The sequence below is a fragment of the Enoplosus armatus genome, chromosome 19 (genome assembly GCF_043641665.1).
Source record: "Enoplosus armatus isolate fEnoArm2 chromosome 19, fEnoArm2.hap1, whole genome shotgun sequence".
NCBI classification, from domain to species: Eukaryota; Metazoa; Chordata; class Actinopteri; order Centrarchiformes; family Enoplosidae; genus Enoplosus; species Enoplosus armatus.
This window is the reverse complement of record NC_092198.1, coordinates 415,651-431,928: the sequence shown is the minus strand read 5'-3', so window position 1 is coordinate 431,928 and position 16,278 is coordinate 415,651. Positions and strand designations below refer to the sequence as shown.

The 16,278-nt window shown below is 44.9% G+C and overlaps 3 protein-coding genes across 3 annotated transcripts; 1 reads left to right on the top strand and 2 right to left on the bottom strand.

Moving 5' to 3' along the window:
* The first annotated feature begins 2,893 nt into the window (after positions 1 to 2,893).
* Positions 2,894 to 4,443, top strand: LOC139302575 (complement C1q tumor necrosis factor-related protein 3-like). Its single transcript, XM_070926280.1, has 3 exons — positions 2,894 to 3,056; positions 3,745 to 3,882; positions 4,172 to 4,443. Exons 1-3 carry the CDS (start codon positions 2,894 to 2,896, stop codon positions 4,441 to 4,443), a joined length of 573 nt encoding a protein of 190 aa, XP_070782381.1.
* A 458-nt stretch (positions 4,444 to 4,901) lies between these two features.
* LOC139302316 (uncharacterized) lies at positions 4,902 to 6,950 on the bottom strand. The gene is made up of 2 exons (XM_070925976.1): positions 5,547 to 6,950; positions 4,902 to 5,118 (listed from the first exon to the last, which is right to left on the bottom strand). Exon 1 carries the CDS (start codon positions 6,860 to 6,862, stop codon positions 6,176 to 6,178), a length of 687 nt encoding a protein of 228 aa, XP_070782077.1. The 5' UTR covers positions 6,863 to 6,950; the 3' UTR covers positions 4,902 to 5,118; positions 5,547 to 6,175.
* Positions 6,951 to 8,212: 1,262 nt separating this feature from the next.
* myh6 (myosin, heavy chain 6, cardiac muscle, alpha) lies at positions 8,213 to 14,635 on the bottom strand. Its single transcript, XM_070926386.1, has 2 exons — positions 8,807 to 14,635; positions 8,213 to 8,284 (listed from the first exon to the last, which is right to left on the bottom strand). Exon 1 carries the CDS (start codon positions 14,633 to 14,635, stop codon positions 8,834 to 8,836), a length of 5,802 nt encoding a protein of 1,933 aa, XP_070782487.1. The 3' UTR covers positions 8,213 to 8,284; positions 8,807 to 8,833.
* Between the last annotated feature and the right edge of the window lie 1,643 nt (positions 14,636 to 16,278).

The window sequence follows — 16,278 nt, the reverse complement described above, 5'->3', positions numbered from 1 at the left end:
TGTCAGAAAAGATCAGATGTCAGACTGGCTGCCCTGTATGTCAATCAAGTGACAAATTTCATAGTGAGGATGGATGATAGGCTATTTTTTTAATGCCATGCGATCTACCCACACTACCTTTGCGATCGACCGGTAGATCGCGATCGACGTATTGGGCACCCCTGGTTTAGAGCCAAACCAAACATTTATACAGCAAGCTGACATGCCTCTTTTGTGCAGCCGTTGGCCAGATGTGCACAGGCGTGAAGACAGGTTCTTTGTTCTTTGTTTGACTTTGTTCTTATTATTTAAAGGTGACAGGAACTGACATCACTGATCTGAACTGTTGGGTTAAAAATAAAAATCTATAAAACAGAGTATAATTCAGGAGATGACGGATGATCCGATCCTCGTCTGACAGGATTAAAACGAGATGCAATCAGGCAGAAACCATCAGCTGATGGGCCGACCTGTTGATGTTTCCAGGTTTAAAACGTTCTCAGTGATGAGACTCAGTTAACTAATACATCACGGAGTAAAGTTCCTTCGACTTTTCTTCATCAGAGGTCAAACATGGACTGACAGTGTGGGAGGAGAACATCTAAAGGGACGAGTCATGGAAAACTGTTTTCAGAAAGTGTTTAAGAAGATCAGGAATCCCCTTCATTCCTTTTAAACTTCTTTCGGTTTGTAGTTTATTGATTTATGATATGAATGAGGGAACCGTGGAATGATTTGAGGATGTGAACCTTTTGACAGATTAAAGCCAGCAGCTCGCTGTCGATCAGATTAACAGTTGATGGATTACTGAATAATAAAGTGTTTTTGTTTTTCAGAGGTGACGGTCGGGACACTAAATCCCTTCATCCTCAAAGTCAGCTAGCCTGTTTTGGAGAGGAAAATGCAGATATCAAAACTTCTCTTTGGTCAATAATTGTGTGTTTTAGTGTTAATAATTAAAACTGAATCAGATGGAGTAATAGGATTGACGCGTTTCATGTGTGTTTGTTTGTGGAACAAAGTCCGACAAACTTCATGTTGTTCAAACAGCTTCATTCTGACCAGAGGTCATAAAGTGTGTCCAGATCCAGGAGACCACATCACTCTACAGTCTGCCTGGTTGTCCTCAGATTGAGATGGTGTCCGGCTGGTTTCTGTTGGTGTTGGTGGTCTGTGGTCTGGCCGGGCTTCAGTCACCAACAGAAGGAAACTGTAGAAGGACAGAGGTCAGACTGATGGACAGTCTTACGGCTACATGACACAGTGGTTCATAAATACTGTAATCTGGTACCCAAAGACTAAATAACAATAATCAAGTTATTGTCAAGTTAAATGTTAATGTCAATTACAGACAAACACCAGGTCATGTGAGAAGGGTCCACCTGCAGACCTCACGTCTGGGGACCTTCAGGTCTGCAAGCCAATAGCAAGAGAGCAGTGAGTTGCGTCACTTCCATGAGCAGTCACATTTCTCTGCTCAAGACTTTAGTATTGTTAACATAATATGTTTTGTCAGAGAAAAGAATAGCTTATTTTTTCTTGTTGCGTGAAGGAAATACTCTTTATGATACTCTTTAATACTACCTGTTGAAGCTATTATTGATGTTAGCCTGTTGGAGAAGCTAGTGCTGATGTTACACTGTCAGAGAAGCTATTACTGATGTTAGCCTGTCGAAGAAGCTAGTACTGATGTTAGCCTGTCAGAGAAGCTATTACTGATGTTAGCCTGTCGAAGACGCTATTACTGATGTTAGCCTGTCGAAGAAGCTATTACTGATGTTAGCCTGTCAGAGAAGCTAGTACTGATGTTAGCCTGTCAGAGAAGCTAGTACTGATGTTAGCCTGTTGGAGAAGCTATTACTGATGTTAGCCTGTTGGAGAAGCTAGTGCTGATGTTAGCCTGTCAGAGAAGCTATTACTGATGTTAGCCTGTCGAAGAAGCTATTATTGATGTTAGCCTGTTGGAGAAGCTAGTGCTGATGTTAGCCTGTCAGAGAAGCTATTACTGATGTTAGCCTGTCAGAGAAGCTAGTACTGATGTTAGCCCGCTTTCGTCAAACAGCTGCAGTGAGATGTATTTCTTTAGGTGGGGGAGGGCAGGAGGGGAAGATTTGTAGAAGTAGACTGTGGTTCCCGTAAGGGACAGGGATTTCATGTTGAGCAGTTTCATAATTCGGTGACATGATGACACCGCAGTGAATTTCATTGGCTGCAGTAGAAAAAGCTGATGCCTGAGTTTCTAATTATATATTTACACGTTTATCACAGATATGTGTCACCAAGGTCAAGAACGAACCTTCATGCTCATCCCGTGAGAGAGTTTTGTTTCCCCACATGTTCCTCACTCGTCTTGACTTGAGCTCTTACAACAAAAGAGCCAAAGGCTGCATTCATTTGCTGAAGTCCTCTTTGTTTTTGTTCTAACTCTGCAACTAATTTTAGGAGGCCGTATGTTCCTCCCTCCTTCCTCTTGATGGCCACCAGGGTTCCAGTTTGGTCCTCTATTCTCTGGTGTTCTGGTCCCAGTTTGATCCTCTATTCTCTGGTGTTCTGGTCCCAGTTTTTTGGTGTTCTGGTCCCAGTTTTCTGGTGTTCTGGTCCCAGTTTGGTCCAATATTCTCTGGTGTTTCAGTCCTGGTTTGGGCCGATCATAGGTGAACTGGTTAACAATTCTTTGCTTGATTTGGACAAATGACAAGTGATTAGCAGGAAAGACATTTTATCTGAGTTCAAACCAACGTAAAGTTTGAAGTGCAACAAATGTGCAAACAGTGGCTTTATTCAGGCTGGGGGTCAGACTGAGCTTCCATAAATAACCTGAGTGTCTTTTCGGTCTTTTAGTCCACACTGTTTCCTCTCCTGCTGTCAGTCCGGTTGTCCTCGAGTTGAGATGGTGTCCCATTGGTTTCTAGTCATGTTGGTGGTCTGTGGTGTCATCATCAGGGCTCAGATTCTTGTAGCTGAGACTGAAGATGGTCTGACATATCTGGAGAAACCAACAGAAGACAATGTGAGAGTCCTGCTGCAGCAGCTGACAGCCAGAGTGGAGAAACTGGAGAAAGATAATGAGGACAGAGGTGAGTCTGCTGGACTCTACAGGGGTTTCTTCACCTTGTTCTGATCTGGTATCCAAAGTTGAACTAAAACAACAATTATGAACTGTGTGTGCATTCATATTACTGTGTGTTGCTCCAGAGGGAAGGTCCTGGTCCACCTGTGGACCACCTGTGTCCACACACACTCTTACAGCTGTTCATATATACTCACCTCTTCTGTTGGATGTTTATCTCCATGTAAAGAACTTCGTCTACATGAAAGTTTCCCGACCTACAATGACTCAAGTTTGTTCTTTGTACTGTGGTTCTTCAGCATGCAGGTCAGTGATCAGGGTCTGGACCCAAGCCTGCAAAACACATTAGCAACCTTGCATGTGTCATGACAGCGTTGACGCTGTAGCGTGTCATACAGACAAGTAGTAGTCAGAGTACAGCTGACCCGTTGATCCGGAGACAGAATGACATTAACCTGCACTGACGCTCATCAAGGCGCCACCAGAGTTCACGTTTACATGGAAAACAATGCATGGAGGTGTTTTGACACGTGCCACACGTGTGCGCTGCCTTTGATATGCTGAGCCTGAGCTGTCCTTAAAAGGCCACCGTACTGAGGATAAGCCCTGTGATCTTGCTTTACATTTAGCTAATTAGCATGTTGTTGTAGCTGTTAGCATATTTCTGTGTTTAATGAAAACCTATCTCCCTGCAGGTAAATCTCAGGTGGCGTTCTCGGCTTCCCTCGTCACCACTGAACAGTGGACCCATCAGGGGCCTTTTAACACCGACACCACGCTGCTGTTCAAGAAGGTGACGACAAACATCGGCAACGCATATAACCCTTTAACAGGTATAACTCACTGTTCAGGTTCAGGTCAGGTTTTTTTAAAGGAATAAAAGTTTGTTTTAGAAGCTGAACTTCGCTGACTGATGGTCGGTTGGTGTGACTGGCTGCCAGGTGACGCCCGCAGACTCAGATCAATCAGAAAAATTTGTTTATATTCAGCAAAGAATACTTTTGGTAATGAGGCTCAGACAGGTGTTGGACCTGACACTGAATGTTTTCAGTCCAGAACCAAATTTAATTTCACATTTTCCAACATGGCTCTGAGCTGTTTCTCCCTGTTCTTTGACTGCAGGCATCTTCACACCTCCCATGAAGGGACTCTACTACATCCGGTTCACCGGCTGTGTTGGAGACTCAGGGTCCCTGAACGCAGCGCTGAGGAAGAACGGGTTGAGCATGTTTGCAATATATGACACTAGGGGTACCCACGGCTGCGGCTCCAATGGCATGACGCTGGTTCTGGAGAAGGGAGACCTGCTCTGGGTCACCCTCTGGACCCAGCAGAGCATCTTCGATCAGACTCGGCTCAGCACCTTTAGCGGCTTCCTCGTCTTCCCCATGTAGGAAGAGACAGAGACACCTGCGGCTGCCATGAAGACGGCTACAATTTCTCCCTGGGGATCAAAAAGTATTTCTGATTCTGATCCAGATCGTGGTCCTGAACCCAACAACAGACCTAGATCCTCTGTTGAAACATTCAACATTTCCTCCACAAAATATACAAAATATAAAGATGAACTAATAACCAGTTTTGTTTAGAAAGGTTGAGAGAAAATATGAGGTTTGTCGACTGTTGGTCTGAGAAGCTCAATGAAAGTTTGTTAACCTTTGTTGTTACTTCGTGTGTCACTTGAGGTGAAAGTCTTGTTCTGTTGGGGTCGAAGCAGCACTACTGATGAAGACCTCTTGTTTCTACTCTTCTCAGTCTCAGTCGTAAACATTGTACATTCAAACACTTTATATCCACACATTCACACATGGCTGCAAGGAGGACATGACCACCCGAAAGTGTTTGCATCTGCATGACTTTAATCTTTGACTGAACTCTGAAAAACACCAGACTCTCAAAATGACAACAAAAGTGGTCAAAACGAACCCTGAATGGGGTCCAGACCAGATGTGGAGCAGCTGAAACACTGGAGCTGGAACGAATATCCAGTTTGTCTTCTCCAGAATTCATTCATTGATTTTTGGAGGAACTTGCATTCATGATTTTAAATCGACTGAAGTATTCAGGTCCTTAAGTGAAAGTAAAAACACCACAATGTAAAAATACAAGTAACAATAGCAGTATAAGTACCTCCTAATTGTACTTTAGTACTTTAGTAAATGTCCCCTCAGCCAACAGAGAGGAGTTCAGATGGTTCTGGAAAATAAGTAAACAGGATTTGTAAATGAGTCTCTTCCTTCCTGCGTTCATCAAACAGCTTTTATCAGATTTACAGACAGAACCTGAACTCCACACGAGTCCTCAGGAGACAAAAACCAGCAGCTCGATAACAAACCTTGCTGCTGGAATAAAACACAAAGATGGCAGCCAGAGGATCTTTGTTTGGGTGCAGAAGTCTTTTTCCTTAAAATGTTGAAGTCAGATTTATGTTGATTATTAGATAAACTCTGAACTCTGACAAAACGAAACAAAACGAAATACAAAAACCCAAACAAACCTTCACCCGCAGAAACCAAAAGGTGGGAGATAACAGCGGCTGAGGACTGTTTCTGTATCTGTGGCGTCTTCCACAGTCCTGATCCCAGCACACCTGCTACCACCAGCTGCAAATTATATCATATATCTTTATATTTAACACCAAAGAACATGGAAGCCTTTTGTAGATTTGAATGTGTTTTTTTAACAGAATGAGAGAAACATCTTGTGAAAAAGGAGATTTATTGTTTAAATTGTCCTTTAAATGTGAAATATAATAAACATATCACATCACATACCTGAGAGGAAACGGTCTTCACATCAGCTGCAGTTCACTGAATAATAAAACAAAAAACTCAGGCTTTTATTTTGGTAAAATCTGGGGTGGAGGTGAGAACTGAAGACCTCAGTGTTTCTGAAGTCCTGGTCCTGGTCCTGGTGTTTAGTGATGCCAAAGTAAATTAAATGGACACATATACTAATTAGTCAATAACTAAACTAAACGTTGTCTTTAATAAATAGAGTTAATAGATAATAGATAAGATAATAAAACAGAAGTCAACTGATCCAGATCAAGTAAAGCCAAAGCCGATTGTCCTAAGACTGATCCTTCAGGTAACAAACCACATGAACAAAACAGAACCTGAGATTTCATTTTGAAAGAGTCACTAGCTCCTCCATCCCGGACCCGGAGGAGTCCGACTCTGTCCACCCGACATCAGCCGCCGGGTCCCGCCCCCCCGCGGCCCGGTGTGTCGGCAGGTTGGACGGATCCTCCGCGGTGGTCGGTGCCGGGGAGGTGAAGCCCTGTCCGGCCTGAGGGGGCTCGGGCGGTCCGGTGGAGAGAACCGGGGGAACGTGAGCTGACTGACTGCCGGTGTCCCCGGGAGAGGCTTCCACTGAGCCGGTACTGTGACTATTAGTACCAATAGTTTTATTAGTTTTAGTGTCTTTATAAATATTAATATTAACAGAGCTGTTGTCACTGACTTCAGGCCTGTCGGGGTCACACTGTGTTTTACTTTGAGGACTTGAACCAGGTTTGGAATCAGTCATATTCATCTTAGTCCTGGAGGTCGCTGCTCCCGGTTCCTCGGTCTCGGTGCCAGTCCGGGTCAGTCCGGGTGTCGCTGTGGGTTTCCAGATGACGCTGTAGTAAACAGCCAGGATGACGGCGGCCAGAGACACGGACAGGACGTAGACCACCACGGTGGCCAGTCTCACCCACTTCTTGTTGGCTTTAGCCACCAGCTTCGCCTTCTTCTCTCCGGTGTAGGTGGCTGGTTTTCCCCGCTCCGCCGGGCCGAATGCGGGGGTCCAGTTCCGCGGGTCCCGCATGATGGCCCGACCGGCTCAGGACCGGCGTGTGTGAGTCACAGCCGGAGCAGAGTGTCTGCTGACCTGCATTGATCTGTCACCAACCCGGCCCCCCCCCATCACCTCATCTGGATCACAGCTGGAGTCCTCCAGCTGTTTATAGGCCGACTGAGTTGCGTCAAGTGACCCCGAGTTAACCACGGACCGGAAGCTCCCAAGTTCAGTCTTCAAAATAAAAGTCTAACGTTTAGAAATGAAAATATTTGAAGCTGATCTCAAACTTCATGTTCGTGTTTGAAGTGAATGTGATGAACAGTTTGCCCTCATCTGTTTCCTGTCGGCCCGTCGTGGGAGGAGTCCCTCTTCCTGAGCTGTGTTTTAATGTGAAAACCCTTGAATACCATTTCCTATTTCAGCAGAGTCAAAATCATCTACTGACACAAGTTGTAAACTAACACGTTTTTCTTTAAATCTCTTCAACATTTAATCACTTGCAGCTTTCTGAGGTTAACTTCCTCATCTTTTATTATTATTCTTATTTTTAATTATTTTTCTCAGAGAAATGTGACAAAAAAGAACAAGGTTAGTTTTGGAATAAACGTGAAGCAAAGATTATACATTCAATAAGTAACATCTCAAACCAACAGCTCTCAGAGATTTTATTTTATTTTATTAATCTAAAAATCTCACAGCTTCATACTGATCACGTTTTTTATAATATTCTGGTATTGATCCTTCCAGACTGAAACCTTCAAGAAGTGAGTTATGTTTGTGAGTTATCTTGAACAGGAAATGCTCTTTCAAATTAAAACCGTTTTGGAAATGAGATATTTATTTGCCATTTATTTGTGAGATTCACTCTGAAGGATTCAACCAAAAATAAATCAGATTACAGGAATTTGAAAGTTGCAGTGAAAACAAGACTTTCCAGGACCAGTTTGGAATATTAGGACCGATAAACATCAAATTAAATGATTTAAAAGAACATGAAAATATTTAGTTCTGCAGCAGAAGTTTAATGAAGGTTTGTGCTGTGGAAAAATAGCAGGATTTACTCAGCTGGAAGGAGGATGGATTCAACAACAAACACACTTTAAAACAGGAGGATTTAAATACAGACAGAGAGACAACAGACTCAGAGGTTTGTCTCTGACTTACAAACACGTTGTATTTTATACTCAGAACAGAATAAACCATTAATGAACCATTAAGGGTCAAACCTTCACAGATCGAGATGGATGTTTTTATACTCGGTATTGTTTCTAATGGGGATTATAACAAAATCAGTAAGTGGATTTTAGCTGTCGTCTCCAATTTTAAATGACTAATGATTAATAATTAGCACTATTACAACACTATTTGTACTAATTCTGATAAAATAACTGTTTGCGTTGGTTCACTTTGACAACAAGCTTCCCTCCAGTCACCCAGGAACAGCAATACCTGTCAATCAAAACAGATTCACAAACTATTATGAGGATAGAAGACAACATAACGTAATATGTATTAATATATTAATTAATTAATACACTAAACGTAGACCTGCATAAATAAAAACATCATAGTTAAGTTGAATTAATTTATTAAATTTTCCCAAATCTGTTTAGTTTGACCAACTAAACTTAACTCAAGGTCCACTTACTAGTTTTTTTCTGTGCTCTCAACCACGAGTTTTCTAAGTTAATCGTTTGGGTGTCATTAGGTGACATAAGTTCAGTCACATGATGACACATGGTCAAATATAGGGTGATATATGGACAACTGAGCATGGTCTCCCCTGTTGAAGACCATGAGATCTGATTGAGGGCTCCAATAAAAGCCAGTAAGTGGACCTGAACTTAAGATTTTTTGCCATTCATAACTGTTTTTCCTTTTGCTTATTTTAGAATGAACTAAGTTTCATCAGATCAGACCTGTTTCGTTGTGTGCTGCCTCACATCGGAGTGAATATTTGGCTTCACACACCTGTGATGCTGACTCTCTGGGGTCTTCTCACTCATCCAGACTCTTCTTGGAGGATCCGTCCCTGGTCTTCGCCCTCAGCTTGTTCACCTGTGACTCGGCGATGTCTGCCCTCTCCTCTGCCTCCTCCAGCTCGTGCTGCAGCTTGCGGAGTTTGGCCATGTTGGTGTTTGCTGCCTCCTCTGCCTCCTCGGCTGCATGTTTGTAGGACTTGACCTTCAGTTGCAGCTTGTCCACCAGGTCCTGGAGGCGAGCCATGTTCTTGCGGTCTTCCTCAGTCTGGTAGGTGAGCTCCTTGACACGGCGTTCATACTTGCGAACCCCCTTGATGGACTCTATTTCCCTCCTCTGCTCCCCCTCCAGCTCGTTCTCCAGCTCTTTGATGCGAGCCTCCAGTTTCTGGAGCTGCTTCTTGCCACCCTTCATGGCGATCTGCTCTGCCTCGTCCAGGCGATGCTGCAGATCTTTGATGGTCTGCTCCATGTTTTTCTTCATGCGCTCCAGATGGGCGCTGGTGTCCTGCTCCTTCTTCAGCTCCTCGGCCATCATGGCGGCATCTGTGATGGCCTTCTTTGCCTTCTCCTCAGCATTTCGGTTCTCCTGTATGGCCTCTTCCACCTCGTTCTGCAGGTGCAGGAGGTCTGCTTCATGCTTCTTCTTCTGGTTGATCAGGCTGGTGTTCTGGGAGTGCAGGAGTTGCATGCGCTCTGTAGCATCAGTCAGCTCCTGTTCGGCCAGTTTCCGACTTCTGTCCGTCTGCTCGAGGGCAGCCCTCAATTCCTCCAGCTCAGCCTGGATCAGGTTGTTTCGGCGTTCCAGGAGAGCGATGTTCTCTCTCAGGTCATCGTTGCTATGCTGTGCATCATCCAGCTGCAGCTGAGAGTCCTTTAGGAATGCCTGGAGGCTCTTGAGCTGTTTCTGGGTGTCAGCTGCCTGCCTGTTAGCTTGGCTAAGCTGGATCTCCATCTCATTGAGGTCACCTTCCATCTTCTTCTTGACTCTCAGGGCCTCATTCCGGCTCCTGGTTTCAGATTCCAGAGAGGACTGAAGCGACTCAAGCATCCGTTGGTAGTTCCTCTTTGCCTGTTCCATTTCCTCGTCTTTCTCAGCCAGCTTGCGCTCCATGTCAGCCTTCACTTGGTTGAACTCCAGCTGGGTTCGGAGGATCTTGCTCTCTTCGTGCTCCAGAGAGCCTTCTGCCTCCTCCAGTGCTGACTGGAGCTCCGCCTTTTCTTGTTCAAGCTGCTTCCGGATCTTCTCCAGTTCATGAGCACTCCGGCCGCCTTCCCCCAGCTGGTCCGTAAGGTCAGAGATCTCCTCTTGGAGGTTTTTGTTCTCTCTCTTCATCGTCTCAAGTTGATCTAGGGACTCCTCATAGGCGTTCCTCAGTTTGAAGAGCTCAGTACTTAGACATCGAGCTTCCTTCTGAGAGGCCTCCAGCTCACACTGTGACTCCTCAAACTTTTGCTTCCACTCTGCCATGACTTTGTCAAAGGCTCTTTGCTTTTTGTCCAGGGCTGCAGATGCTGCATTGGATCTCTCAAGGTCCAGCATCAGGTCTTCGATCTCATTTTGGAGGCGGTGCTTGGTCTTCTCAAGGGATGAACACTTTGCGTTCACTGCCTCAATGGCCTCCTCTGCCTCCTGCAGTCTTTGAACCAGCTTCTTCTTTGCTTCTTCCAGTTCCTCTGTTCTCTGGATTCCATCGGTTTCATATTTTGTCCTCCATGCTGAGACCTCTGTGTTTGATTTGGACAGAGCTCTCTGCAGCTCACCTTTGGCCTCCTGCTCCTCTTCAAACTGCTCTCGGAGCAGATCACAGTCGTGACGAGCAGATTGTACAGCATGGGCGAGGGCATTCTTTGCCTTGACTTCTTCTTCCAGCTGTCTGCGTAGATCTTCTACCTGCTGGTTGTACGAGTTCTTCCCTCTGGTCAGCTGTGATATCAGACACTCTTTTTCCTCCAGCTGCCGTCCAAACTCACCATTCTCTGTGAGCAGCTTCGCCCTCTGGGTAGTCAAGTCATTGATGGTGCGTTGAGCGTCCTCATATTTACTCTTGTACTCACTCATGTTGTCTTCCATTGTACGACACATCTTCTCAATGTTTGACTTGGCCTTCACCACACTCTCCATGTTAGAGGAGAAGTCATCCAACTCAAGTTTCAGCTCACTTTTTTCTTTCTCCAGCTTCTGCTTCACACGCTGCAGGTTATCAATCTGTTCGCCCAGTTCAGCAACGCTGTCGGCATGTTTCTTCCTCAGGGAGGCAGCAGTGGCCTCATGTTGGAGGGTAGATTCCTCCAGCTCCCTGCGCAGCTTCTGAAATTCAGCATCTCTTTTCTTATTCATCTCCACCTGTGCTGATGTTGCTCCACCTGCCTCCTCCAGGCGCTCGCTGATGTCCTCCAGCTCGCGGGACAGATCGGAGCGTTGCTTCTCAACTTTGGCACGGGCTGCACGCTCAGCATCCAGCTCCTCTTCCAGCTCCTCAATTCTCGCCTGGTTTTCTTTGAGCTTCTTCTGGAGCTGAACTGAAGCAACCTGTTCGTCCTCAAGTCTTGAATTTATTTGTACAACCTCAAAGTCCTTTTTTTTTAGTTTTTCCTCCAGCTGCTGCTTGTCATTTTCTAAGTCCATCAAACTCTCCAGGGTCAGTTTCAGGTCTCCTTCGAGCTTCCTCTTTGAGCGCTCGAGGTCCATCCTGACTTTCTTCTCTTGCTCCAACGAGCCCTCGAGATCATCCACCTGTTGCTCCAGCTTAGCTTTGGCTTTTGTCAAGCTGTTGGCTTTGTCTTCTTCACTCTGAAGGTCATCCAGTGTCTGCTGGTGAGCCTCCTGTAGTGCCTTCTTCTCTTTGGTTAGCTTCATAATGTTTTCATCCTGGGAAGCCATCTCCTCCGTCAGGTTTTTCACCTTATTCTCTGTGGCATGTTTCTCTTTCTCAACTTTGGCCAAAGTCAGCTCCAGATCATCGATATCTTTCTTCAACTCAGAGCATTCATCTTCAAGCTTCCGTTTCTTAGCTGTGAGATCTGCATTTAGCTCCTCTTCATCTTCCAATCTTTCTGTCATCTCTTTCAGCTTGGCCTCCAGTTGAATCTTGCTCTTTATAAGCTGTTCGCAGCGTTCTTCAGCATCTGTTAGTGTGTCCTGTTCAGACTGGATTTGCAGAGCCAGATCGTTCTTCTCTTGGAGAAGAGTCACTATTTTCTCCTCTAGTTCCTTCCGCCTTGCTTCTGATTTCTCCAGAGCTTCTTTCAGCTTGTTGAACTCATCCTTCATGTTGGCCATCTCCTTCTCAGACTCAGCGCTCTTCAGAAGGGGTTTGATTTTGAAAAAGAGCTTCATCCAGGGCCAGTTCTTTACACCCAGAAAAGAGCGAAGGTTCCACTGGATGACCATCAGGGCATCTCTGCGTTCCAAAAGCTTAGCAAACTGTGCCCTCATGAGGATTGCCCGGGCATTAGACTGGATCCTGGTGATGATTCGAGAGAGTTGTTCATCTCGCATCTCCTCCAGTGTCCCCAGCAGACCAGCTTTAAAGAAGACTTTGGTGTGGCCAAACTTGTATTGAGTGTGGTCAATGTCCAGTGATCCCAGCAACTTTTCGGCACTCTTCTTGCAGTCAATGAACTGGCCTTCAGGGATGGCAGAGGCATTCAGAATCCTGTACCGTTGTTTGAAGTCACCATAGAGCACCCTATTTGGGAAACCCTTCCTGCAGATTCTGATGCCTTCCAGGACACCGTTACAGCGTAGCTGGTGCATCACAAGGCAGTTGTCCATGACCCCTGGAGTTTTCCTCTCATTAGGAATCAGACAGCGGACAAAGTGGGGGTGTGTGGTCTTTAGGTTGTTCATCAGTTTATTCAGATTTTCCCTGTGAAGTGCAGACACGGTCTGGAAAGAAGAACCTTTCTTCTTGGCTCCTTTGCCGCCTCCTTTGTCACCGCCGTCAGCTGAGTAGCTTGAAAACAGCAGGCTGAGAAGCTTAAGAGATGATTTTTGGTAAAGACCAACCACAGTTTCATTCAGGGGATCTTTGTTTTTGACCAACCAGTTGCCGATGTTGTAGTCCACTGTGCCAGCATAGTGAACCAGGGCAAAATGAGCCTCTGCTTTCCCCTTTGCAGCCCTTGGCTTCTCAAACATCTTGTTCTTGCCCAGATGATTATCATAGAGCTTGGACTTGAAGGTCTGGTCGCTGGCTTTGGGAAACATGCATTCCTCCTCCAGAATCGACAGGATCCCCAGCGGCTTCTCAATTAGGTCTATACAAGCCTGTAAGTCCATCCCAAAGTCAATGAACTCCCAGTCAATACCTTCTTTTTTGTACTCTTCTTGCTCCAGAACAAACATATGATGGTTGAAAAACTGTTGTAGTTTCTCATTTGTATAATTGATGCACAGCTGCTCAAAAGTGTTGAAATCAAAGATCTCAAATCCAGCAATGTCCAGCACTCCTATGAAGTACTGACGATGCTGTTTAGTGTCGAGGGAATGGTTGATTCTCACCACCATCCAGTTGAACATCTTTTCATACACTGACTTAGCCAGAGCACCAAGGGAGTAATAGACTTGGTCCACACTTTGTCCTTTGGTGACATATTCATTTCCTACCTTGACTCTGGGATGGCACAGCCCTTTGATGAGGTCAGCCGAGTTCAGCCCCATTAGGTAAGCCGTTTTGTCAGCAGCCTCCGTCCCGTCCGGCTCAGCCTGCTCCTCACGCTGCTTCTGTTTGAACTTCATATTGCCGTAGTGCATGATGGCACCTGTCAGTTTATAGACGCCCATCTTCTCGTCTGGAGTGAAGCCAAGCACATCGAAGGCGCTGTCGGTGGCCATCAGCTCCTCTGAGTCATTGATGGAGGCAACTGTTACCTCTCCTTGCGAGATGTAGGAGTAGTCATACGGGTTGTTGGTGATCAGCAGCATGTCCAGCAACTCTGGTTTCTGATTGGACAAGATCTGGTAGAAGATGTGGTAGTTCCTCTCAGCCTTGAGTTGAAAGGTGACACGTGACTTCTCCAGCAGGTACGTCTCGATGTCAGCAGATGACAGCTTGCCGCTCGTTCCAAAGTGGATTCGGATGAATTTTCCAAAACGAGATGAGTTGTCGTTTCTCAACGTTTTGGCGTTGCCGAAGGCCTCCAGTGCAGGGTTTGCCTGGATGATTTGATCCTCCAGTGTCCCTTTGCTAGTATCTTTTTTGCCTCCACCACCAACTGCAGCAATGCTGGCAAAGTACTGGATCACCCTCTTGGTGTTCACAGTCTTCCCAGCTCCAGATTCTCCGGTGATGAGGACAGACTGGTTCTCCCTATCAGTCAGCATGTACTGGTAGGCATTATCAGAGATGGAGAAGATATGAGGGGGAGCCTCGGTTCTCTTCTTCCCTCTGTAAGCTGCCACCACCTCTGCATCGTAGACAGGAAGCCACTTGTAGGGGTTGACGGTGACACAGAAGAGCCCAGAGTAGGTGTAGATCATCCAGGCAGCGTAACGCTCTTTGAGGTTAAACAGCACGGCGGGCTCATGAAGGAAAGTGAACATCGCCATGTCTTCGATTTTATCGAATTTTGGCGGGTTCTGGGGATGCACGTCCAACTCCTTCACGGTTACTGTTGTTCCATCCTCCTTCTTGACAGTCACCATCCCTCCATCTTTGCTTTGGATTTGTCCCTTCATATATTCCACCTTATCATCGACTACAAAGCATTCAGTCTTGATGTCAAATGGTCTGGTCTGGGCTTCCAGGCGCTCCTTGTCAGACTTTCGCAGGTAAGGAGCAGCCTTACCAAACTCTGCCATCAGAGCATCACCCATGGTTGTGGCTGGAGGTTTATGGCAGTCAGAAGAGAGATCAGTCTGAGAAGAAACCGTTCTCCGGTGACTCTGATGCAGAACTGCAAACTCTTCACAGCAGGAGGATGTTTATAAAGGTTCCCTGTGGACCAAATTAGGAGATAACTGCTGAAAAGAAAAAAAAGTTGACACTAAATTTGTCCCGGGATGTGAAAGCACCATGAGGGCAGTTTCAGGACCTTTGGCTGTTAAAAGTCCATTTTAGGAAAAGGAGTGTTTGACTGCTTATCTGCCCACTGATAGGGAGTCCTGACACCTCTCCATTTAGACTCTACTCAGCTTCTACTGTATCCTTGCAGGACGGTGCTTATACTGCAATTCAGCCAACATTTCTTCTCAGTATAATCCTTCACCTGCAGCAGTTTGAGACTCATTTAAAAAGAAAAACTTTATTTAAAAACCGATTGCTTCCCACTCATTTACAGGATTTAAACAAACACGTATTCATATTTAATTCTGTTTGGCTATAGATGTTTCAATGCGGAAAAGGTTTATTCAATTTATTTATATAGCGCCAAATCACAACAAAAGTCCTCTCATGACACTTTACAGATAGAGCAGGTCTAGACCGACTCTTTATAATGTTATTACAGAGACCAACAGGTCCCACCAGGAGAAACACTTTGGAGACAGTGGAGAGGAAGAACTTCCTTTAAGAGGCAGAAACCTCGAGCAGAAGCAGACTCTAGGTGGGCGGTCATCTGCTTTGACCGGTTGGGTTTATCAATCATTAAATGGTTCCTAATTTGAATTTAATGGTCTGCAAGTATAATAACCTATTAATAATTAAGTACACATGACTGGCAGCAGAAGTATCATTATACCAAGCCTCAATATTTTGCATCACACCCCAAAAATCTACTGCAAAAATTTTGGGGAAATGTGTGTAAAATGAAGCAGCAGAAATGTTAAATGTTTCCAAACATGGAGTCCGTGGTCTGAATGTGACTCTGAGACTCAGATATGAATGTGTGGTCTGACTGACTGAAGTGTTTTTGTCTGTTTATCTCTGACAGTCTGGACTCATCAGCTCTCAGCCTCCAAATAGAAACCAGAGACACTGTTTTTATCTCAGTCACAGACCAACATACTTCAGACTGCAGCAGCATTAACCCTGCGGACAGGTTAGACTGTTACAGACTGAAATGTAAACTAACCAAAGATGTGGTCAGATTCATAATGCTGTCGACTTCCTGTTTGGACAAATTTAGTTCTTGTTTCGCTTCTTTGGCTTTTTTTGTTGAAAAAAGTTTATATTTCTCAACAAGACGTCTTTCTGTAAGTATGTACTATTGAATACAAAGTCCTGTGATTATAAACTGTCGTCAGTCTAATAAATGTGATGTTATTTTATTGTATGTTTGTATCAGTTTGATTCTTTGACCTTTAGACATTTTCAATGACAGTACAGTAAAGTCATCTTGGTCAAAATGAGTCAACAAAGGCAAATTTAATCACAAAAAAACAGATGTGGACATTAACAAACTTCATCCACATTAATGTGAACAAGAAATAAACTTTTCTTGTGTTTAAATTAAAGTCACAATGGTTTGTAGAAGAGGACCTGAAAACTGCTGACAAAGACTAAACTTATATGATTTGCT